Source organism: Mixophyes fleayi, chromosome 8 (genome assembly GCF_038048845.1).
Source record: "Mixophyes fleayi isolate aMixFle1 chromosome 8, aMixFle1.hap1, whole genome shotgun sequence".
NCBI lineage: Eukaryota > Metazoa > Chordata > Amphibia > Anura > Limnodynastidae > Mixophyes > Mixophyes fleayi.
In genome coordinates, this window is record NC_134409.1 from 36,190,788 (window position 1) to 36,217,174 (window position 26,387).

The 26,387-nt window shown below is 39.2% G+C and overlaps 1 protein-coding gene across 2 annotated transcripts in view; it reads right to left on the reverse strand.

Annotated features, from left to right (window-relative positions):
* Positions 1 to 3,004: 3,004 nt before the first annotated feature.
* ABCD3 (ATP binding cassette subfamily D member 3) overlaps positions 3,005 to 26,387 on the reverse strand; it is a 43,979-nt gene continuing 20,596 nt past the window's right edge. Inside the window, exons 5-23 of one of the 2 annotated variants that reach the window (XM_075182344.1) lie at positions 25,195 to 25,264; positions 24,159 to 24,256; positions 22,961 to 23,084; positions 21,414 to 21,470; positions 21,174 to 21,316; positions 20,441 to 20,510; positions 20,204 to 20,273; positions 18,017 to 18,114; positions 17,745 to 17,836; positions 15,506 to 15,600; positions 15,352 to 15,424; positions 12,682 to 12,745; positions 11,812 to 11,889; positions 11,237 to 11,302; positions 11,036 to 11,125; positions 10,775 to 10,894; positions 9,194 to 9,298; positions 4,974 to 5,030; positions 3,005 to 4,081 (exon numbers count right to left, since the gene is read on the reverse strand). In XM_075182344.1, the coding sequence (XP_075038445.1) occupies positions 4,004 to 4,081; positions 4,974 to 5,030; positions 9,194 to 9,298; positions 10,775 to 10,894; positions 11,036 to 11,125; positions 11,237 to 11,302; positions 11,812 to 11,889; positions 12,682 to 12,745; positions 15,352 to 15,424; positions 15,506 to 15,600; positions 17,745 to 17,836; positions 18,017 to 18,114; positions 20,204 to 20,273; positions 20,441 to 20,510; positions 21,174 to 21,316; positions 21,414 to 21,470; positions 22,961 to 23,084; positions 24,159 to 24,256; positions 25,195 to 25,264 (1,648 nt within the window). In that variant the 3' untranslated portion in view covers positions 3,005 to 4,003. Of the gene's footprint in view, positions 4,082 to 4,973; positions 5,031 to 9,193; positions 9,299 to 10,774; positions 10,895 to 11,035; positions 11,126 to 11,236; positions 11,303 to 11,811; positions 11,890 to 12,681; positions 12,746 to 15,351; positions 15,601 to 17,744; positions 17,837 to 18,016; positions 18,115 to 20,203; positions 20,274 to 20,440; positions 20,511 to 21,173; positions 21,317 to 21,413; positions 21,471 to 22,960; positions 23,085 to 24,158; positions 24,257 to 25,194; positions 25,265 to 26,387 lie in introns of both variants that reach the window. The other variant, XM_075182343.1, reaches the window with a different exon arrangement.

The window sequence follows — 26,387 nt, forward strand, 5'->3', positions numbered from 1 at the left end:
TGATGATTCAAATATGCCACGGCCTTGGCATTGTCTAACTGAATTCTTAGAGGCTTCCCAATCAGGGACACCTGGGCCTGAATCAAAACCCTTTTCACCGCTCTGAGCTCCAGGACATTTATTGGGAGAAGAGATTTCTGGGGGTACCACAGACCCTGGAAGCCCAAGGATCCTAAGAACCCTCCCCAACCTAGTAGACTTGCGTCTGTTGTAAACTAGGGTCCAGGGCCAAGCACTTAAATGACTGACCTGTCTCCAGACTGTGTTTGGTTAACCACCACGCAAGGGATAGACAAGTGGGTCTGGGCAGACTGATGATCTGCCTGCCTAAATGAACATGGGAACTAGACCACTTCTGTAGACTCTCCCTTTGGAGAGGTTGGGAGTGCGATAGTGCAAATGGTACAGCTTTGAACACTGACCACATGGTTCCCAGAAGCTTTACACAGCCGAGAAACCTTCCCTCCTGGCCAAGAGTATCCTGGTCTTGCGATAATGTGAGAGGACCGTGTCCTCCAGTAGGAAGATCCTTTGAGTGACAGTATAGAAGCTGAGGCCTAAGAAAGGCATTTGCTGTGCCAGATTGAGCGAGGACTTAAGTAGGTTCAGAACCCAGCCGTGCGCTTCCAGAAACTGGATGGAGATCTGGATACGAGATAAGAGAAGCTGACGGAGCCTTCAGAAGGAGGCCGTTCAGATAGGGTATTATTGTGACTCCCCGGGAGTGCAGTAGCCCTGCCATGATCGCCATTACCTCGGAAACACACGAGGCGCAGTGTTTAGACCTAAGAGCAGGGCCCTGAACTGGAACTGAAAATTCTGTACAGCAAAGCAGATGAGACACTGGTGCGCCCTTCAGGTTGGTATATTTAAGAAGACCTCCTTCATATTTATGGAGGCCAGGAACTCTCCTTGTTCCCGGTCTACAAAGACTGTGCGCAGGGACCAGATTCAAAAACAGAATTCTGACTTGCCTATTGAGGGACTGCAAGTTTAAAATGGGACTGAAGGGCCTGTCTGACTGTGGACCAGGAAGAGCTTGGAATAAAAACATGAAACCCTAAAGCTAATAAAAGTAAAGGCAGGAGTCTATACCCAAGTAACCTATTTTCCTAGGTACTTAACTGAAACTTGGGACTGTACAGGAAGAGGGGCATAGTAGGGGAGGTGTCTATGGATCAAACAACTAACTGCCTAACTCCTAGTCCCACCTACTATACCCAATGTCTCACTGTGTCCCCAATGGTAGGAAAGATAAAAACACACTATATTTGATTCCATAAAAGTCATAAACACAGACACATTTATCTCAAAAATATTTGGCCATCAACTGTGTCTGGGAATAAAGCATATGTCTCCACTCAAAGTAGAAGTTATAATCAACACACAAACTGCAACTCCAGTAGGATTAATGTGGAACAAACCCAAAAATATATTTTAAAACTCCATGTAAGCGGTATCTTTTTATACATGTGAGCGATATAGGGACATGAGTTCTACAGTGTCACACTTTCCTGACGGAGGCTCAACCTCTATAATGTACACAGATCACTGTGTCTCCTGTAAAATAAAACTGTATCCATATAAATAAAGGACATTTATAACTAACTGGAAGACATTATACTGTATTTTACAGAAAGTAAGGCCAGGCTGTCAACAAGTTCCCTTTCTTGTCATCATTTATTATATTTTATTATAATTTGTCATGAATAAAAATATTAAGCTAAAACATATATTTATTTCATTAATATACATTAAAGACAGTTATTGGCTTCATATGGACAGCAGTAGTAACGGAACTACACACTCAAAGCTTGTGATGCATCTTTTCATGCATAAGAATGTAAGGGGGGTATTCAATTGTCGGCGGAAACGCCGAAAATCTTGCGGTCTGCGCACTATTACGGTAATAGTGCGCAGATAAACCGTTATTACGGTAATTTTCTTGCTGGATTTCAGCTTGCAGCTCCCTGAGCCGCGAGCTGAAATCCAGCTAACTACTAACGTAAAAATGGTAGTAGTTTTTACGCGGCGGGATTTCCAAACATTTGAATACCCTCCCAAGAGTCCAATTCTGATATATGATGCACATTTTATGATTTTTTTTTTACATATTTTACTCCACTTTATGTGTGGATTCACAGCAATTAATGGCTTCTATCGTCTAAAGGAGTGGGCCAAACTACAGGAAAATGTTGCATTTGATCGCACAATTCTAAAACGCAGCCATTGACTATGTTTTATTTTTGATTAGTTTTTCATGCAAGTTAACTGCAAGGAATCCATAAACAAACCTGAAAAATCTGAAAGCGTGCACCATTATGCACAAGGATAAGTACAATAGAGAAACACCTATCATGCCTTTTCCAGACTGTTCTAGTATGTGTTGTGCAAACTATGACACCAGTCTGCTCACAGCTGCAATCCCATGACTAGAGTCATTTAGAGGTGGTATAGTCACCAGTGTTTGTCTTTCCCGATGCACCTCTTCTTCTGGTATCTATCCTTTACCTGCCATCTCAGCAATATAGTCTGCATGGAAATATATGCACAGTTTGGTGCCTTATCAGTAGGCAGGGAATGGGAGGATGACCAGACAGTTGTAGGACAGGACTGTGCATCTTAGAAAAACTGCTGGACTTAATAGTGGTGGATCCAGGATGACGACGATTGGGGCAATCACCCCCCCAACACACCCCAGCAGCAGTACACCACATACGTTCGCATAGTGGCAGGCAGAGGATCCTGCCCGGCTGCTCCGATTAGGTTATAAACACAAATCAGAGCAGCTGGGTAGCATGCACTGCCTGTTTCTCGGCCACCAGACCCACTCAAAGAGAAGGAGGCGGCAGAGTCCACCAATCACAGTGAAGAAGGGGTGGGGCTATGCTAAATCACCATTTTGCTGCAGCCTTCTTTTTTCAAAGTTCTTTTACAAGAAGTGACATTATATTATACATAACAATGCGTAACGGAAAGAAATATTTCAGCAGACACACTGGAACAGGGTTTACACAGATCCCATTTATTGCATACTCAGTGCATGCCATCCAACTTCTCTACCTCCAAACTATATCTACAATAAACGGTCTATTTCCCTGCACAGTGATCTCATTGTTAAACAGCATAAAAAGTCATCCAATTAACAACTATTTTTTAAGTTAATAGGTTATAATAAATCACATGGAAAGAATCCAAAAGTACACTGAAGTCTGCATGTGGGAAGAATAAACTTGTTACATATAAAATTGAAGACATGCAGCATCAGTCCAACAGAAATACCCAATGGAACATCTAGCCTTGGCCTGAATTTCATAGGATACCGTCCGATTTCTCCAGGATTGTGTGGTCTGCTTAGCAGAAATTACACCCTGGCCAAGTAATACCCATACAATGATGTATTGCTTCTGTTTGACCCTCAATTTTGCCTTTGCCATTATCACAACCAGATATTTGGGTAAAACCTATAACAACCAAGCGAATCTTGCCCATAGCCTTTCTTCCATATCTCAAATTAAGAAAACAATTAACCTGAGATTAATAAAAATTAAAAAAAACAAAAAAAAATACAGACACTACATCTGTTACCTTAACAGCATCACATGAAACCCTTTTTGTCCCAGGCAACAATGCAGTCAATGCTTAATAAGGAAGCTCTGGAGCAGCCAACTGTACTTAACTTGGCTCTTATGGAAACATGACAAGCTAGTGGTAGATCGTTTACTCCTTGGAAACTGGGCACACTCATCACTGGCCAAGAAAGTCAAAGTAGTTGATTTCTTATTCAACAATCAGATCCACTGATTTGAATCTCGATGTAAACTTCGGTGTACCTTTAGTACAGTAGTGTTAATAATTACATACAAGTATGCACAGTTGTCAACATTCTACACATTAGACTTGGATTGTTTAGGATTAGGCAATAATCTGCTAATTAAAAAAAAAATTTAAAAAAACTATTCTGTAGTTTTTTTTTCCCCCATGAGTTATTCAATTTATATCACTATGATCCAAATTCAATTGTATCATCCGTGATTAGCTTGAAGTCATAGTTGCCTCGGCCATCCATGTGGAGATAGTACTGTAACGAGAAAGAGGGTTATTAATGATAAAGAAACAGCTTATTTTTATGGGGACATTGGTTTTCTGACTGTCTCTAGTATGATAGTCTCTAAAACTCCAAAGCACACTAATAAAACAAAGCTCTTTACATAATATAGTTGAGAATCATAATAACATACACTTAACAAAAGAGCTTGGTCACCTTGCACAGGTAGAGGACAGTGCAGTAATTGCTTATTTTCTTTGTTAGGCAGAGCTCGCTACTGTCCTAGATATAGAATTAGTTGCTTTAAATCTGTATCTGTCATTCAAAAGGCAAAGTACACAAAAGGTCCCCTTCATCAAGCAGGTTTATACCTTGGTTTCCATCAAGCCTGCAATATCCATGAAATTAGTTGGCCATTGAAAGTACTATTTCTAAACGTCTTTAGTTGTTTTCTATTAAAAACAAAATCCTACAGCTTGCCTTTGGCATATAAGACCATGGGCTAGATTTACTAAGCTGCGGGTTTGAAAAAGTGGGGATGTTGCCTATAGCAACCAATCAGATTCTAGCTGTCATTTTATAGAAAACACTAAATAAATGATAGCTAGAATCTGATTGGTTGCTATAGGCAACATCCCCACTTTTTCAAACCCGCATCTTAGTAAATCTAGCCCCATGTGTTTTAGAGAAGGCTTTGAGCATTTGTATGCAGCATTCAGGAAATGCCGAACGACGACAGCCACTTGACAGACATTCCTGGGATTGAGGGCGCGCCATTGTAAACAGCAGAAAGAACACAGTGCACGGACGTTTGCGAACCAAGTGCACTAAAATGACAATTTAACTAACTGTTTGCATAAAACATTTCTCCAGAAGTTCCACATTTACAGAGAAATGCACATAAGTTATGTCTGCACGAATATACCTCATGGTGTTTCCACAGGGACTTTCTGTGTGACACGGTGAACAAGGATATTCCAACCTAGAAAAGAACAAAAAGGAGACCTGTTTATCATCATTATTTACTTATATAGCGCCAGCAGATTCCGTAGCGCTGTACAATTGGAACAAACAGTAATAAAACAACACTGGGTAATATATACATACAGAGAGGTAAGAGGGCCCTGCTTGCAAGCTTATAATAAATACATTCCAATATAGGCTTAAGTCGCACACAGTGTTTGGGTTTTTTTGTTTGTTTGTTTTTTTTTTAGAAAAAAGGTTTAGTGATTCAAATCTTTAATGAGAAAAGCAGTTCCCCTGTCACACTTAAAAGCTTCAGAGGATTACAGCTGTAAGAACACCACATGTAGCTGTAGGAAAGCCAGCCTCGGAGAGCCTAAATTGCTTTACACTGCCTAATCTTCCTCTGTGAACAATTACAGCAGACTAATTCATTAAGAGATCTAAAAATTCAGAATGGCTAATTTCTTAGTAAGTTGCACTTTGCGTAGAGTTTCTCTATAATTCAATTCAAGAAACTCCAGCATCAGTACGAAATTATTTTAAACACCCAATGCTCTTGGCTGTCAACTTCTGAGATCAGTCCTTGAAGATAGCGCAAATTCAATACTTCAATGGGGATCATGTGCTCCCTGAGTGGTGTGCTGGGAACAATGTCACCGGGTGCGCCATCATCCAGGAAGTTACTTGTTCTCAGGTGATGACCATTGTGACTCAATCTCCCTGTTTGCAGTCCTCAACTGTGACATGAAAGTAGACAACAGCCACTGTGATAAACGGTGTCACGCATTGCGGTGTCACACAGTGCCATTGGGATGACATCAAAGTGGCTGAAGTCACCAATGCAATGTAGACAATCCACAAACTGTGATGTTACCTAGTGTCAATCGCTGTCTTTGCTTTAATGGGGGAGGTGGGGGGGATTGGGTTGTGTTAACAACAGCCCCTGATTGTATCACCGTAGTACCAGTGTCATCAGGAGTCTCTTTCAGTGCACAACACCCAGTGTCTTCACTCCTTAAACTGCTACGGGACTCCTAGAACAGCTATAGTTACCTCATGAGTATAATGTATTTTGCACAGAGGACATTACATTTACATATACGTCCATTAATGTGGTGAAACGGTCACAGTCGGCTTATGTTTAATTAAATATCTCATAATTAACAGCACAGTGCCTCCAAACAAACTGAGCTGTTGTGGGCTGGACATTTCTGTGAGGGTGTCCTATCAATTCACAAAGATTCAGTGTAATCATCAATATTCAACAGGGCACTAGCTTTAGTGAGTGGCACTCCCTTGATTCACCCCATAAAATGGCTGCCTCCGTATTATGTACAAGACGGGTGTTCTTTAACGTTTATGGTCAAGTATTGAAGAGGGGTGGATTAAATGGTTAAAAATGAACACCTGGAGCCAAGCCAAGATTTACCCCTTATGATAGCCACTAGTTTTGAATATATATTTATTGATATTTACATAGAATCTCTCAGGTACGTCTGGTTACCAGAAATGGTAGCAAAAGGTACAACTGTGTTTGCAAGGAACACTCTGCTGTGGGGTTACAAAGCGTTATCAAATCAGAGCAAAGTCCTGTCAGCTGATAACATAGCTCCCTCCAGATAAGTCTTCAACAAAAGTATGTAGACCAGTGTGAATAAGGTTTAGGAATGTAGGAAGATGGTTATATTTATTGTTTCAAAGGTCAGGCTGTGAGGATCTATACTGATGAGTTCAAGCTCATATAAGTTGTAAGTTACCTCAGCGTTAAAACGGACAGACACACACACAGACACACACAGAGACACACACACACAGACACACACAGAGACACACACACACAGAGACACACACACACAGACACAGGGGAGGTGGTCGCTTATGCAGCCACAGATTCAAGAGACATCCTATGTACAGGAGCTATTGCTAGCGGTTGATGACATGAAGTGGGTAAATGTGACACTAAGATACTGCTGGATGTACATTTATTTCCCCCATTCATACATTTTTATATAATGGACCATTCTGAGGTCTTTTTGCTGCTTTGTGTGAAGCTACCAGTGATTTTTGTTTTATAGATAGATCGATCTTTAAATGTGGTTATCGATTATGAAAAATTAGTGGTTTGGTTAAAACATAAATATAATACATAAAATACATATATTAAAAGGCAATGATACTATTTCTTGAAATAACATTAAATAGCTCCTCTAGACATTTTAAACAAAGACTGTTCTGCAGCATCATCCAGTTCATGACTTTTTGACTGTTTAGATCAACTGTTATTGATCGTCTGAAAAAGTGAACACTTTTTAGATTGCAATTAAAGAGTTGTACACCATTCCTTCTGCTTAGACAGCTGTTGGCAGTGGGTGTGAAAAAAAGGGTGGTCATTTAGTGCCACAGGGGCAGCATACCATTGGTTGAGTGGCTCATATGATGACTCTTTTCAAGCCTATACAGACAACTGTCAAAAGCAGCACCGGCCATAGAAGTTTTAAAACCCCTTCAAAATGTAATATTTTCCAGCTAAAAGGATTATTCAATTTAAAATATATTTTATTAAATATCTTTCCTTACCAATAACTGTAATTCATGTATCCCCACCATTAATATTCTCTCCATAGAAAGCAGACCTGACAGAGCAGCTCTTAGACTTTTAATTACAGCCGCTGTGTCGAATCTCTCCCAAAGGCGATGAGTAGTTTTCCCAGTTAATATGAGCACACAGAATATTGGTGTCCCAGGGGAGGGAAGGTAGTTATTTAGAAGAAATTATTTTTTAAAGGTGGTTTTTAGAATGTATTTGAAATGCAAGCTCAAATGTTGTAAGCTATTTTTTTTCAGGGTGATTACATTTAATATGTTCTGATATTGGCAAATTCAGCGTTCCAAAGCATACTGTGATGCAAGACTGGAATGGATAGAATAGAGCAAGCAGGAAAGGAAGAGGACCAGAGCAGTAATCCACCCACAAAAAGCTCATGGAATTCTCTGATCACCAGGATGACGTTTGTAAAAAGCCTAATTAAATAAAGTAATGTATGCAGAGAATAAACAGAGACTGGGAGTTCACTGACAGATGAAAAGCAGGATTCGGTAATAAAGGCCATCGTCCAAACCTATGTACAATTTCTATGATGCTTCAATGTGGAGTTACGGGATGTAGTGTTTCTATTGATAGATTTGTAGATAAATTGCACAAACCTGCAGTGTTTCTGCTTTATTGGCAACATACATATCCCACAATAATAGAGCTGCAGTTGTTCTCTCTGTGGCTTTTCTCCCTCAGTCTATCTGGCTTGTCACTTTTCCCTGCACTGAAAACGAGGTAGTTTTATGATGTGTATTAGACGCAGAAGGTTTGTGCCTAGAGGCAGCAGAAGCGGAGAGGTTAAACTGACTTTAAATCAGGATGGAATAAGCTGTGGGAAAGGACTGGTGACGACAAAGATAGTTGTGTGTAATAAAGGTGTGCCCGATAGGTGGGGCCTGGAACACCAAGGGCCTACAGGTTTTACTGATGTAAATCTTGTCCTGTCTATAACTGCGCCTGCAGCAGAGCTGAGAGAATGAAGCAACAGACAGCACCAGTTGCAAAGGACTGCTGAGCAAAACAATGTATCTGTTTCTACATTATTAACACATTATAATATAAATAAAAGCAAAACAACAGGAAAAAAAAAACAAAAACAAAAAAAAAAACTTTTATATAAAAAAAAAAATCCCTATAGATGGATGTGTTCCAATGTCTTTTTTCATTTACAAAAACAATGCACTATGCCATTGCCTTAATATAGGATTACATATAGGTTGAACTTTTACATATAAAAAACAAAAAAGGGTCATCAAGGTGGAATAAAACTGCAGTGCAAAGACTATCAGAATGGAGGATGAAATTATCAATGGGGACCTGGAAGATGTGGATATGTGGGCATCATACGGATTACATGTCATTACTATGAGAAACTGGTTACTGTACTTACATTCAAACAGCCACAGCTAAACTACAGCTAACATGTACCAAGACATCTGAATTTATTATAAATATAATCTGGTAGTGCATTTACAGATCGTGGGTTCATTATGACGACAGCTGTAGGCTATCTTGCTTGATTTCAGACAGTGCTGCAAGAATTTGGCTCTCTCTCATTTATATCCACAAATTCCACAATGACTTACCTTCCTACAGTGGCTGTAAATGTATCCTTCTACATCCACACTAACAGCGCTTGTGCATTCGTCCAAGATTGCAAACTGAGGCTTGTGGTAAAACAGGCGCGCCATCTGTGAACAAGAGCAATGTGTCACTAGTCAGTTAACAGCTCTGTAACCGGTGGAAAGAACAAGCAGCACACAAGTACTTTTATCAGCTCATTGGCCCCACAATCACTCAGAGCAGCATTCAATAAGAGTTACATACATGTAAGATATTATACTGCCTGATTAGAAAAGTAATGCATGGAAAGGACCAACCACTCGACCCAATTGGCCAGACCTATGTCTATATTGGGAAAGATCTGGTTGCTTGGCCATATAGCCAGAAGTTATGAGGAATAGAGAACAAGCTTGAGCGACACACAGATGTGGTTATCTTTTTCTAACCACCTGGACGCCAGCTAAAAGAGCCAAGTCAATTTTTGAACAAGGGTCTATTGTCCTTTTAAGACCCATACACATGGCAATTTGCAGACAATTCAGTCTAAAATTAGCTAATTGCATAGCAGAAGTGTAGTGTGCATAGGGAACTTTAGATTTGTCACAACTATGTATACCACCCATGCCAGCTCCAGTTTAAACAAAGTACCTACAAAAAAAAACAAAAAAAAACTTGAACTAGTTGCAGTTCTTAAACTCCTCCTCTGTCCTACTGTGGAATCCATCAATAAAATCCCCCACTGTCACAAATATATATATCCTGAACACCAAATAGGATTCGTCCAATAGATATCTAATAAAATAATGCTTCCAATAGTTAATATATAACTATTAGATTAGATATCCTGATATACTCCCCTTTCCCCCCCAATTAAAAAATGTAATTGCTGAGCAGGACCCAATTTATCCTTATAACCTGCACTACCAGCCTTCCTTTCAGTAGCCTATTACTGTGTTCACAATCACCTCTATTCTTGCAAGAGGACAGTAGAATTTACTACAGCCAGCAGTGACAATTGCTATGACACTGCTAAGGAAAGAACAAAGGCTGCCTCTGTAAGACATGGATATTATTACACTACCAGGTAAAGGGCAGAGGCAGTGCTTGATCTGCATCAGAAAAAAAGGATATTAAAGTCTCTTCAGCTGATTGTAGTGTGCACAGATTGGCGAGACTTGCCCTCCATAAATGACGAGTTTGTCATTTATGGTGAGCATCAACCAATCTGTCTTGAAACATGACGACAAGCTACAATATATGCCGAGCATCGTATTTCAAAATTCTCCTGGCATTGTTGGGTATCGGAAGATCGGAGGATTTAAAGGGGTTTAATATAACAAAAGTGTGTTTAGGTGGACATCTCTTTGAAAAGACAATTCTATAATGGAACTCCGAGATCTCCCTTACTTGCCCCCTTCGTGGAATGATGATGTTCTAGCAGAACAATTACTATGATTTTCTTTTCCAGCAGAAGAAACAGCTTGATGGCACTTAGAGCATCATCTGTACTATGTCTTCACACAGAAGGTGACTGCCAGCAACATTCACCAATACATACAAGTGTTTATAAGAAATGTTAGCTCTGCATACAAGGAATTACATACCGCCATACGCTGCTTCTCTCCTCCGCTGAGGACATCCATCCAATCCTGAACACTATCCCAGCCACCCTCACGTTCCAGAATCTGCCCCAGTTGGACATTGTCAAGGTATTCCTTCAGTACCTGTGTTTCAGATACACACATGCATTACTTATTTCCACAAATGTGTTTATGTTTGTGCAAATAATTATATGAAAGAATGGGGGGGAACAAGTCTGCAACATCTCATTATACAAATGACCAGCACAGCAGATTGGCTCTTACCTTATCAGATATACCTTTACGCTTCTGGTCTTCTTGTGTATCTGGATAGATGACTTGGTCCCGTAATGTTCCCAGAGTCATATACGGTCTCTAAAGTATGGAAATAATTCAGCTGGAATTGCTTTGTGTGTAATTGTATATGGACTACATTATGTACACAACATGCTACAGAAATAGAAAAATGTAATAATAAAAACTTACCTGGGGGACATAAAATAGTTTTCCTCGTTCAGGTTTTGTCAGACATCCGCCAAAAAGTGGCCACAACTGAAAAAACAAAACACCAATACATTTGTAGCAAAATATCTGCTGACTCAACAGATCAATAAAAAAAAAAAAATCTACATACACCGTAGAGCTGTTCGTGATGAATAAAAACAACTACACACAGTCGGTGCAGCCAATTTGCAAGCTAGGACAATCATCACGAAAACGCAGTGTATCGATTCCCTAGGAACCTGAGACATCACTAAAACAACGTCAATATGTTTGTCGGTGATGTCACAGTTTCCCGATGAACGGAAGCTGCTTTGATCATGAATATTGGTTCAGCTGACACTGTGGTAGGTGACGGGTACATTTTTAAAGTTATTTGAAGTAAAGGACGTTTTCTATTATTGTTACATGATAATTTGGCCAAGGAGGTGACAAAACATCTTAAGGTACACAAAGATAACCAGCACTTAGACCTCTACATTATATTACGTGGAAGTAATCTCCCATGTTAGGACTTTGGGAGTCACATAATAACCAAACTACAAGTACATGAAAATTACCTCTCCTAATACTCTGAAAAGGGAGCTCTTCCCACACCCATTGGGCCCACAGACGAGAACATTGGTGCCAGACCTCACCTGTAAATAAAGACAACGTACTTATTTCTTTTCAACAGTCACTTCAATAAAAGCAGATGCCAAAAAATAAATAAATAAATCCTGGCTTGACAAATAAATCACACATAAAATGGAGAACAACTTGTGAAATTAAATTAATACAATGGAAATACAACATAAGAAACTAAAACATGTTTGGTCCTACGCTCTGGACCCCTTGCGGTTTGGCAGATTTCATTAGACGATTCTCTCAACATAATAGATTATAGACGTCTAAAATGTACTGTACACTGCTGGTATTAATAACGCTGGTTGAACAAGCCGCTGTAGCCGTCATACCAGCTGCTCCAACATCCTGTTAATGCAGCAGATTCCATCCAAGCCCCCCAGCTGTTAGCCTGGGAGAACCATTGGGTTTAGCACAAGCAGAGCTAGTATGTGTGGGGATCATGGGCAACTGAACACCTAAGTTCAATAGTAAGCTTGTGTTGGAGTTGCATTGCTAGATTTCCTTTGCCAATTGGGTGAAAGAGAATGTCCTTCCATTATGTGCTTTTTATTCTAATCACATTTTTAAAGCCCATCCGTGCATTAGCGTTTTAAAAGGTTACAGGGTATTTTACACAAACATGTAACATTGCTAGTCGTTAAACTGGCAATTAAGAACATTACCCCCAAGATGTATAAGTGCAAAGCTCAAAATCATGCAGAAGGTTCAGCTTAAAACATTTATGTGAGAAATGTAAAACATTTCAAAATCATCACAAAGTGACTGGTTGTGTTTCTAGGACAACCATAAATCACATTACTTACCTCAAAGTCGAGGTCTCTGATGAGAATATCTCCATTTGGTGTTGCTAAAGGAACGTGATCAAATCTACAAATATAAAAAGGTTTACATATACTTAAGTGCCTCACATTGCCAGTATAATATATATCAACCTAGTCTACAATTTAATATAATTGAAAGCTATAAAAGAAAAAAAAAATGGATCAAATTACATTTCAAGATTCCATCCAAGAATTCAGAAGTTCCACATTTCTGATACATATGTATATATTGATTTAACTGCACCTATCATTTTTTTTACCTATGCTAGATAAAATAACTATAGTATAACTAATGAGCTTCTCAAATGGAATTTTCACAGTTTAGCAGAACAGAATAAAAATAAATATACTGCCTTGCTCTGTAAAGCAGCAATCATTCATAGAAAGTTAATTTTTTAACTTTTTTAAATAATTATCTTCTTTTGTCAATGTCTCTGGAGAGCGCAAAGTTTAGCTGTGAGTCACACAGAAACACAGCATGTCATGTGAAGGCAAAAGGTGCAGAGGATTTTACAGGTGAGAGGGGCAGAGGATTTTACGGAGGAAAGGGGGGAGAGAGAGGGAGTCGTTCCAAAGCCTCTCTGCTCACTACATCATGTGCCATGTGATTATGGTTCCTATGGTAATATGACACCAGACAAAATTATAAACTATTAAATCGCAGCCTGAAGAAACAAACCAAGGAAAAATGGTTAATACCAAGATTTTTCTAATAGACTGCCACAGTGATGTTAAATATTTTTTTTCACAGTATCGCTACTTTAAGTTATACATGTCCTTTTTCAGTATAGAAACTCATGAACAGATTTGAGTGACTGGCCAGGAGTGGGCATACGATGTAGAACAAGACAGTCTAAGATAAATGGGGGATGAGACCTTACTGATCTAAATACACAAGCCGCTGTCCTATAAAGGACACTTGACGTCAATAGGCTGTGACCTAACTATGGGTTCCTTATGTACACAGAAATCTGTATACTACATCTCTTATCAGAATAAATCATGGTGTGGACACAGTTGATCACAAATATCTAAATTAAAATTCCTTCCTGACAACCATTATACTAATTTCCGCCCCTGGGGCTAGAAACGACAGCATGTAATTTCTCGCACTACTAGAGGTGCACTTGCCCTTATGCAATTGATGACTTAACACTGAATTCAAAGAGAGGATGAGAAGGGAATGTGGTTCTCACCATGGACTATTGGAAACCAGCCCAACTTGTCCATTTTCTAACCACAGTCACAAAGCCCTTGAGATTTGCTGATGAGTTGTCAGGATCTGAACAATTATGTTCATCCTCCACAGTATGAAAACACTGTGCCTCAGCTACATAAGCTGTTAATAAGCTCTGACACAAACTCTCCCCTCCATATGTTACTGGATGGAAGAGCGAACTAGAAAGGACATTATCCGATTTGTAAAAGACCAAAATATTAACTCTAGCCATATGTCTTCTATTAGCTCCAGCATCCAAACTACAATTTGGTATCCAGGTGATATTTAGGGCAGCACGGTGGCTAAGTGGTTAGCACTTCTGCCTTACAGCACTGGGGTCATGAGTTCGACAGGCAATCTGAATAAATACCAGGAGGCTAATTACTTAGATAACAGTGTGCTAATTTATGCAATTAATTACTTGAGATTAATCTCTCTGACATCTCGTTACAGAGGTCAAATTAGCATTTTCTGCCCATTATAGTCAATGAGAATGATTAATCTCAGCATCACTCGACCTAAAGCAATGGTTGTGCAACACAGCAACTAAAAATTGCCATCCCATAGAAATCTGCAACATAATGGACGATCACTGGTAAATGATTAATCGCCTGTGGTGGAACAACTGCAAATCATAGGGCAGTGATATTTTGTGTAGAAATAGCCTCTGACGTGGGTTGAAGGGCTAAGCTTTGGCCTGCTCAGTGATTGGTCATGTGGCCTTACCATCTTATATGACAATTATAATAGTAACAGGTCATTTCTCACTTTCCTCCCCCCCATATCACCTGTCTTGTGACCATTTGTGTAACACTCTTCCTACCTAATGTGTCTGTCTGGCATTTAAATATTCACCAACTGTATTTGATATTTTTTTTTTATTATGCATATGCTTATGTATTGTTTAAGAACAGAGCACTAGAAAACTGAATATTGTCACATTAGCCTGTTACTTATATATTTAAAAGTGCAGAAACCCAAATGACAATTAAGAAGTGCACTGCAATATACAGACATAATGCTTCCATATTCCAGGCCACAGTAGAGCAAAACTACAATAAAAAAAATAATATGTATATAAAATTATACACATATATTTATATATGTGTGACTACCTATTAGTGCTCCTATTTGGATTACTGCCTAAATATATCAAAAAGTGCCACTTATCAAATGAATGAAATTATTGTATGGCTAAATAAGTAATAAGCAAAACTACAATAAGTATAGTGATGTTTGAATTACTTCAGATAAATAAATGTAATCGTGCACTTCCTTTGTCAGTGATGAAATACTGGCTTTCCCCACCCTTGGTTTATGATGTAGTGTATCAGCATTCCACACCATTCTACTCATCCAATTCTAGGCACTCAAATTAACACATCAAAATAATACAGAACCTGGGATGGAAAGTTATTTCCCCAAAAACATACTTAATGATGTTGTCAGTATTGATAATTCTTCCACTTCCAGGTATTAAGGGTATTCTGGGAAGAGCTTCTGTTTCTGCAATTTCAAAGAAATAATAATATGAGTATGTGTGATTCCGCAGGAGGACCTTCACTGAAGAGAAGGGAGTGCATTTACCCTTGTCCTGTTGTTGAGAAATCATAGTGCGTTCATATTTCCCTTGGTTCAAATCCTTCAGCACTTGCATCAATTCTGTAATTCTGGCTGTGAAACTACAAGGAAGACATATTATAGTCAACATTTGTTTATATAACATGACAATCAGACATAACAAGTGGCATGGCCCACAGCAAAGCTACACTCCACCATCCAATGCAAGGCATTGTAGCCCCCCCCCCCCCCCCGTGATGTGATATATATCCAAACAACACCCTTTAATGCAAGGGGAACAAAAAGGTGTGAAGATGTATAGACATTAATTTTTCTCTAACCATGAAGAGCTGCCAGACCCATTAAAACCATATTTTCCTCTATGATCTGGGCCCCATGGCACACGCATGTTCTACTATAATTATAGTTACGCACGCAAAATGATGTAGAAATCAGTGGCGCACACGGGGGGATGTTTCTGGGTCTCCAGAAACCCCCCATCCGCTAAAAAAGTGCCCTACATATCGGCACTGCTGTATAGTACAGTGCAGCCGAAACGGAGCTGCCGCGCATGCGAGGAAGCTCTCTAGGGGTTGTTGTTTTTTTTCAGGGGTGGAGGAAACCCCCCCCCCTGAAAAATCCTCCGTGCGCCCCTGTAAATATAGCAGATGTATACAAGATCAGGCCCACAGACGTGAACTTATATTTCTATGAAACTTTTACAGTTAAAGTGTATTGTTTTAGAATCAAAACTAAACTAATACATACAAATATTGCTTTAAACAATTATTTAAGGCTTTCGAGTTCTAAAAGTAGAACTTCATGTAACATCCATAGATCTTATTACATGTATAATACTAATGTTTAACACCAAACCACTGATGAGATTTACTAGAAAAATGTCATGTACTACCCATATTTGAATACAGGTTTTTTGTTTTTTTTGGGGTTTTTTTAACAAACATTTACCTCTACTGCGTTGTGTAATCACTTGCAGTTTCTCAGCTATTCAGCAGCATATTGCTTATGATAGTGGCTGACTGTCACCTTTGCTCAGACCAGAGATGCTGCAGATTTATTCATTTATTTAATGTGAAGTAAATTTCTCTCAAAGCGCCATCAGGTGGCAGAAAAATGTATTACAGTGAATTACAAAATTAACAGAGAAAAATCTTCACTTCATCATCATTTATTTATATAGGGCCACTAATTCCGCACCGCTGTACAGAGACATCTGTCCCGGCCCCCAATAGAGCTTACAGTCTAAATTCCTTAACACACATACAGACAGACTAAGGTCAATTTAATAGCAGCCAATTAACCTACTAGCATGTTTTTGGTTTGTGGGAGGAGACCAGAGCACCCGGAGGAAACCCACAGAACCACAGGGAGAACATACAAACGCCACACAGATAAGGTCATGGTCGGGAATCAAACTCATGACCCCACTGCTGTGAGGCAGAAGTGCTAGCCACTAAGCCACCATGCTGCTCACTTGGAGTTAAAGGATTAATTCTAATGAGTTATATGTAGCATCCCACTATACTTGAGTTAATCACTATAATGTGCTATCACACATAGCATATGCTAAGGACGCATGGAAGCGAGGGGAGTCCTGTGAAGGCGCAGGTCCGTATAACAGTCACAAGGTTTCTATGCTGCTGTTGGTTGACTTGAATACAAACCCTGTCATTGAATCAGTGGAGAAATTGCCAGATAAGTAAATCTTTCTAATAAAAGCATTATGACTGCAGCAGTGAGAATAAAGCTTGAGCTTTGGAAATAAAATGCAGGTTTAGAATCCATTTACATATTCCACATTAATTAGAATATCAGTGATGTTTCACACTTAAGCCAGGTTTATTGATATATGGAAGGTGTTAATGGAGGTTTTTGGATAGATTCGGATAAGTATGTCTCCCCCTCAGAATTCAACATCTAACCCAGAATAATCAGTTTATACCAGTCATAAGCTGTTCCAAGTCTGATAGCAATTATGACAACCCTTAATGATATTGTCTCTTACCCCCCTCCTATTCTCAGCACCCCATCACTCTATATTTGTTTAAAAATGCACTGATTAGGCTACTGCTATTTTTCTATAGTTATTATATAAAGAAAACAAAAATGGAAGCATTCAGTTTGGTGACAAACTACTTGTTTATTTGTGAATGTTGTGCAATAAATAATTAAAAAAAATAAATAAACAAAAGAAATAAAGAAGGAAGTCTGAAAAGTGTAAGTATTCTGCAATAAGGAAACTCACCCTGCAAGCCTGGTCATTTCACGTCCTGCTAGCACAATCCTGCCCAGCGCTTGTGACATCCTCAGTAACATCCTTCCACTCTGGTAGTAATCCTGGCAGGTAGAGGAACAAGTGTTCAAACTGACTTACACACACACACACACACACACACACACACACACACACACACACACACACACACACACACACACACACACACACACACACACACACACACACACACACACACACACACGAGAATTCTCAGAGTGAACGATGCTCTCGCTTCTCACCTCCAGGAGCTCCGCATGCGAACTGCTCAGATGCCGTGGGTGATTTGGTGTAAGGAATGGACGGCTGACAACCAGATAACCAACGACTGTAGCAAGGTCTGAAGAGGTGGGGGGGGGTTTAAAAAAGTTAGTAAATCAAAGTCAACCCATCATGTATTTAATATTTTCATGCAGCTAAAAAAGGTATATGACCATACAGCATTAGGAGATAATGTCTGCAACATATTTACTGCTCTTACAGTAAAGAACTCTATTAGATCTTATCTATGAATCATCTCTGGGAAGCCCAGCAAAATGGACATGAATAGGTATTAAAAGCATCATTCTTCAGTTTCCTCTTAATTACACAAAAGCAATGTGAAAGTGGCAGGGGTAAATGCAGGTTTTCTAGAGGAAGGGGGGGGGGGGGGGGGTACAAACTCTTGATTACAAAGGGGGTGTGACCATCCAATGGAAGGGTTGTGTTAACTAGCAATAGCGCCCACCTCCAGCCCCCTATATTTATTTTGTAATGCTGCGCGGACCAGTTTATTGCTTGTGGCTCAGCCATACTTTAAATGTTATTTACCTTCTAATTATTTATGCTTATAGCCACAATGCCCTCCTACATACTGTAGCCATATCTCCCATTATCCCCTGACATATATGTCATTGCCATCCCCACTTCCCCGCCCCCTGTCCGATTCCAATCCCCACTGCCCCGCCCCCTGTCCGATTCCAATCCCCACTGCCCCGCCACCTGTCCATTATACTGCACCTGTGAAAAAGATTTTTTTTTAGTCAACTAAGTTGGCTTTTTATATATCTTGCTTCATGGGGAATAATTAACCCATATTATACATCCACCCTGTGCACCCTCTCTAAGATTATACAAAGTATTTTTCAATGTGGTGATCCCTATTGGAAGCCAACCATTTTGAAAATATTCTTGACAACCTATAATATTTGAGCATACACTATTTTGCAGACAGCATGAAATTATTACATTGTAAAATGTGCACTAAATTACATAAATCAGACTGCCCCAGTATCACTAATATCCTTGTGACTTGATATAAATATGTCACAGTTATGGGACTTGCGGATCATAGTATAATGAAATCACTAGATCCTAACTGGTCTTGGATTTTATTGCATTGATGCTGGTCTCTAAGGCAAGGACCTATGTTGTTAGTAGGAATTGCATGAATGTGCAGGGTTTCTGGTCACAGATTATGCAGTAGGTGACTTCTAAAATTACGCTCCAGTTTGTTTGGTTCATCGTATACATTTTAATTACTGCTCTCCCTCCCCCTCACCCTTCCTTATCTGCACCATGATCCCGGGCTGTCCAGCACTGACTGTGCTCAGATAAGTGCGACTATACACACGTCCTTTCTGAGCATCCTTAGGCTGGGTACACATTACAGAAAGTTTCTGCCAATGCAATATCGTTAGCGATTTTACCAACGACTGAAAGTCCCGCTCAGCATGCCGATTCATATGTGTGCACTATACGCGTTTTACCTTCAGATCCGTCCTCTTCGCCTGATATAACCATCGACTGAAAAGATTGGGACTCTATGGAGAACGGTCTACACTGCTGGTTGCGAGTGCATACACACTGCAGAATTTGACTGACACCGTTCCATCGTTTATAGAGATTTTTTTTAGCCCGGTTATAAAATCAAACTGTACAATGAGCTTTGGTACAATAAAAACTTTACAGTGGGAGCGTACACACTAATGCAATATTGGACTCAACAGTCGTTTATCATGCGAATGGCACGATAATCGGGTGAAAAACCTGTAGAGTGTGTACCCATAGTTATAATTGGTGCTCTAGAATGCTTGCCCATGAACACTCATTCTGGGGTGACAATGTTGGTAAATCTCGGCGCTGCAGTTACACTGGCTGTACTACCTTATCTACAGCAGAGTGAGATTGAGCGCAGATGAGGGATTTATGGGCAACAGTTAACCCTCTAAGTGTGCGCCTGAGCGGCGTGGATCTCTGAAAAGGAAATCCTGCTGAAACCAGATTTCACCAAAGCCCCTTTAATCATGGTAAATTCATCCACTTAAATGTTTAATACAAGCAGTATTCAAGGAGTGCTCCTTCCGCAACAGCCTATATAGTAAATAGTAGAATATGATACCGATTGCATTTTTGCAGAGTATTACGTAACAGCTCAGATTACAACTTACATTTGGCAATAATGCTGTCTACAAAGCCCATGGAGAACCGGAACAAAATGAAATTATGCAAGTGCTCCACCTGTGGACACCAGAGCATTCCAGAGTAAGTAAATCTGTACATAATCATAATATTAAATTACATTTGAAACTGCCACTACAAATGCTAATTATCAAGGTGTAATACAACTAGAAAACAGGGATGTGGAAAGTATACAGGTGATATTCAGCACTTTATAACCATCTTACCAACTTGTTGAAAGCTGAGTGAATGGTCAGCTTTTCCCTTCTATTCCCATTGTAAAAGGCAATTTCTTCACTAAAAGAAAACAATAAATAAAAACATTAAAGTCACCTAAAATAAAATGTGTTCAAACAGACAGCTAGTTTATGGTAAGATCTCAGCCCCTGGCAGCTAGTAGAGGTACAAGGAACGCAGTTGCACCAAAGCTGAAAAACCCCAAAACATGTGCCTCTCTGTCACATGAACATACTAGTGACTTGAAAATCATAATAGCAAATCGGTGCAATTCATTTTGTTTGTGGGAGCAGTACAATGATCCCTATGCGTGCAATTAAACAATGGTGTGAACGGCATTGGCCCAATCACCTGCAGAGAGAGGTCTATTTTCCTTCTGTTATAATTCTGCTAGTTCCACCTGAAAACTGAACAAGACCCTGCTCACCACCCCCCAACATTAGACGTCATTGGAGTCTGGGCTATGTCACAAAAGGTAAATAACCAAGTAAAAAAAAAATATGCCAGTTACCAAAAGAAGCCAACTTCACTGTCACACCTTTGATTACAGTAAAAGAGGACACAAGAGGAGAACACTAGCAACCCCCAATTATACAACTTGTCTGAATGCACTTACAAGGTATATTGCAAAGAAATCCAAACCACAATCAGAAGTCTACAGTCTTCAGAGGGTTAAACACACCAAATGAACTATGTTGCCCAAGAGAAGGCAGATTGTATTACCTGTTGGTAATGAGCCGTGAGTTGACATATCTGTATTCGCCTTCATATCTCTGCTCGGTAATGGTCATCTTACCAATAGGCCTCCTGATGCGTGTAAGGAAAAGTCCTGAGACAAGCAGATAAGCCATCATGCTCGCTGGACCCTATGGAAATACAGCAACAGTAATGGATCAACAATGGTGACTGCATACGTCAGCAGGAATACCAGCAGCGCAGCAGGCAAAGATTCAGCCGTGTTACCTGAGCTCCAATTGCACTTGTCAACTTGAAGATATACAGGACAATGTCCAAAAATGGCTGCAAAGCAGAAATCTCACAGTTAATTGGTTAACCACATTTTATTATCTGTTTAATGTATGTGTTATGGAATAGGTTTAAGATTTAAGCTTATAGAAGTCAAAAACCTGCAGGATGAAAAAAAATATATATATTTTTGAATATTACATATGGATCACACTTTTTTCTTGAGCAGTAAATAAAGGACACCCATGGATGAAATATGTTCATTTGGAAGTTATTGATCAATAATGTAATGCAGTTTTCAGAAATGTTTCATAAGATGGCCACCAGGTGGAACCACTGAGGAGGTTTAAACTCACCCAGGTCAAGCAATAAATAGGTTTACGGTGCAAAATAACTTGTGAACATGTTATGCTGATAGTATTGAACACACACAATCCTATTAAATGAAATGTAGGCAATCATACCTGAAATAATTAAAGTGCTTATATAAAAAAACCCAGCAGGATAACAGAAACAATTAACTGTATTCTTATTATTTAAAAAGTGCAGACATATTGCACAACGCTGGACATTGAGGGGAACTGAACATTTATTTAAAGAAGAATTCCACGCAGGGAAATATGTTTGTGTGAAAACTAGAGATGCTCAAAGTAGCCACATCTAGTTTCTTGAACCAATTTGTTGCATCGGTCCAAAAGATCTACAATTTGCAGATTTTTTTTTTCTTTTACGAGAAGGTGATACAAGTTGGACGTGTTCGAGCGGAACGGTCTCAAGCGTGTTCAAGCTTAAAAATTGATACATTTTAACGGTTTCTAATCGTGAACCTTGCACATCAAAATATTATACCAGGTGGTGTTCTCGGTTCAAATAAAAAAAAATAATATTTAAGTCACTATATTTTATTATTTGAAAATCTTAAAGCTTTCAAAAATAAAAATATTTTAAAAATAGTACATTTTATTGCGAACCTCAAACGTTATGGCAAATGTTAAACCACAAATGCATCGTACTACGAACACGTTTGTGGCCACTGAACTTTGAACCATTTTCTATTTTCTCTAGTGAAAATCCCAAAACAGCAACAGACAGCCACCAAACCAGCTGCAAGTGTTGGAGGGGAAGGGGCAAAGACATCTGATCCTCATTGTACTACTAGCGGTGGGGAAGGTTAATGCAAAAGTAATTCCCCGGGTTGAGTTCTTTAAAGCAGCCGAGGACAGCAGTTATCGGATAAAACAAGAAAGAAAAGATAACAAAAATAGTCTATCCTGCTTTAGTATACTTTATTCCATGTATACTTCTATAAGGAATGCCAGCTGGCATACTGGTGATAAATGAAAGAGTGAAGCATATGAAGGTTCCTCAGACAGCAATTCTAACCTTGGGTGAATACCCAACGCTTAGCGAAATTATGAACCCATTTACATACACATCTGTGAATGTTACTATATGATAATGAAATAGAAACTTGTTTTTTGTTTTGTTTTGTTTTTATTTTTAGATTTTCCTTCAGAATGAGAAAACGAGAAGCTTAAACCCACCTTGCTCAGGTTGGAGTATAAATCCACCACACTGTTACAGAACCTCTCCACGTCTTGTGTAAGCAGCTGGTCAGCATTAGCTATCCGGTTGTCAAGGTTTCCCATTTTGTAATAAGTGAAGGACCTAAAGGAAACATAAGTGATGCACGCAACATTATTACGTTTCGGAAACAGAATCCATCTTCAAGTCAGGATAAGTGCGAGAGAAAATCTAGGTACATTTAAATCCCCGCACAAGAAAGTTCTATTTCCAACATCCATGTCCATGACCCAGTGACAAGAGTTTGGGCTGTCACTATACATAACTCTACATTAAAGTGTACACCGTACAATGCTACATTTGTACATGGCTCCGTGTCTACCACCTACCTTTCTTCTCTCCAGATATATTCTTATAGAAATGCACATTAAAATATATCCAAACACAAGTCACATTCCTTATAAACACACATCCACATAGCAATGACAATGCCAGTATGTGCTACAGGTACGACAAGGGAGAACAATAACTGCATTTGGGGTTAAGTAAATAACCTTGCTGTAGTGGATGAGCCAGAAGAACATAAGTCCAGAAAGAGAGTGGGAACAGAGCTTGTGTAGGGCGGTACAAACATGGTATAATGTACCTCCCAAAGTACACTGTTAGGACATTAGAAGTCACTGAGCAATTAAGAGGCCTTAAGAGAGTTTGTAGGCAACACACTTTGTTTGGAGTTATAGCTTATTTTTGGTCTCTTAATATAGTTATTGTTCTACTATAAGGGATAGGTTATTCCTCCTATACCAAGATACACAGAAACACATTATTTATATAATTACAGTTAGAACACAGACTAAAAGGTGCCCGTACACGCTGTGATATGGAGAGGTATGGGGCGCTACAGAAAATGCTGTAAGGAAGACGGTGGCTGACAGCAATGGAGCTGAAAACGTCTGGCTGCTTAACCATGGCAATGTATGTGTATGGCCAAAGTGAACAATAATCCTAAGCAGCAAGATAGTTACTGGTATATACTTAATCATATAGGCCTGGCTAATTCAACCTGCAGCTCTTCATCTGTAGGCGCCACCTGCTGGCTGATCCTGGGCTTGCTGAGGATATCGTGGACATTGTGCTAAACAAGTGCTATTGATGATGATGATAGTAGTAATAATAAGAATGATAACAACATATAAAGAAATACAAGTAAACACTTACTTTAGATATTCGTCATAAAGGTACTTTGTTAGTCTTTCCCGGAAACATAATTTCAGCTCATTGAGACCAAATTTCAAGAAATTATTTACTAATGAGATCTAGAAACAAGAAACACAACATAAAGATTGCAGGCATATTACATGTTACACACCAGAAAAAGCACTTTCCTTGTAATTACGTAAACAGAGTTTGGTACAAGGTAATATCAAAAATAAAGAAAAGCCACATTTTACAGGTAATGTGCAGATAATGTAAATTGCACATAAAATAAAAGTATCTATCATGCTGTATAAACACAATATGTGGCATTTTGACCCGTGGCATTCAGAGATTATTACGTGATAAATTATCCCCATACAAAAGATGAAATATGAATATTTTCAAGCTGATTTTCCCCTCTATGAGATGTAGAATAGGCTGGCTGTGATGTAATTCTTTATATTCTAATTATTGTCTACGATTTTGTCATGTTAAAGAATTACAAAGAAAAACAACACACCATAAAAGGTGCCCACACCTAGCCTTATCCTCACATCTTACATTACTTTGTTGAACAACTAGAGTGAACATTTTGAAAAAATAAATCAATATTTATTTCTTTTGACATTATTCAAGGATATCATTTCCCCAATTACCAAACATACATTCACTTCTAATTATACCGCACTTTCATTGTTATACAACATGAGGCTACGGACTGCGCCAAATGTCTAATTTAAAATATATACACACCAACATTAATATATTAGTCTTCTAATTTTAACCCACTAACAGAAGATGTATCTACTTTAGCATGAGAGGAATAATTACAGTAACATGTCAATCAAACTATTGCTTTTTTGAGGCATAGCTACACAAGAGTTAACAAGGTACCCGCTTTCAAAAGAATTAAAGCAGATCATGTGACCATCAGTGACGCGGGCAGTGCCAAGCACAAAGCCGTTCCAAAAGTCTAAAGTCTACAGTCTCCAGGAGAAAGTGGTTTCCCATAGTTAAAACATAACTGTAAAACACACACACACAAAGAGAGACTTACGGCAGGCATGGCGGCGATAAAGTTCAATAGGTACCTCTTAAAATCTTTCCTGCTGCGACCAATGATTGCGCTGCAAACCATCACATGCAGAGTGCGTTAACAACATACATTTGCAATTAATAAAATAACAAAACCAAAAATACATTCCACACTGAGACATGACAATTCAGATTATAGACACGTAAGACAATTACAAAGAGGTGGTCGGGGGAGGAATTATTTGGTACTCAAACGGTTGCTGAACTACAACCCAAGTACCATAAAAATGACACTATTTATAAACATATTTGACAGCTGACAAATAAAGCATAGAATCAGCTTTAAAAGATCTATACATTTTTGCTAGCACTGTGCTTAAAAAAAATGTTTCCACCTTAAACTAAGGTGCAATTTGCTCAGTTTACCAGTGTTCCTGCACTTCATAGACTGGCCCGGTGTCCCCCCTAATTGTAAGTTATTTAGGAGTGCTGGATATAACAGGGACCTGACCTAAGGCTAGGTAACAGCCAAATTATAATTCTACTTACAAGACCACCCGTGGACTATTGCAGCTGAAGGAATCTCCACTGCTCCAAGATCATGATAGAAGCTGTCCAGCAGAGGTCTCCAGTAACTAAATCGTGAGACACTATTGGACTCCACCAGGGGAGGTGCACACAGTAATTAACCAGAGGAGTACAGCACCTTATTAAAAGGAGGAGAGTCTTTTAATACTGCAACTCCCGTCAAGTTGAATAGAAGTGTGGTACTCCAGCATCTGTGACCATGCAAGTACTTCAGTTATCATCCTAAACTTAGTGTAGGGTCTCCTGAATGTAGGGACTTAAACTCTGTCTATATAGCTCAAGTTTTGATCTCTGGCTTAAATAGTTAAGAAATACAGACGTAATGAAAGGGAGAGAAGCAATGAAGATATTGAGCAGGTTTAAAAAGGGTGTAACAGTATAAAGCAGGATGTGTGCGGTCCTAGTAGCTTACTGCTATACCTACACCCAAACCATTGTCACCATGACAACATCCTACTGACATCACATGACTGACAAAAAGGTGCACTGACCATAGACACACATTAAAATCCTTTTGCTTGCTGCTTTAAGGGGTGGTTGTATGGGACGAAGGGAATGGTGCCACACCCAATGCCAACTCACCTGGCCAATGCCAGCGTTATTTAAATTGCACAGCGCAAACGTTAT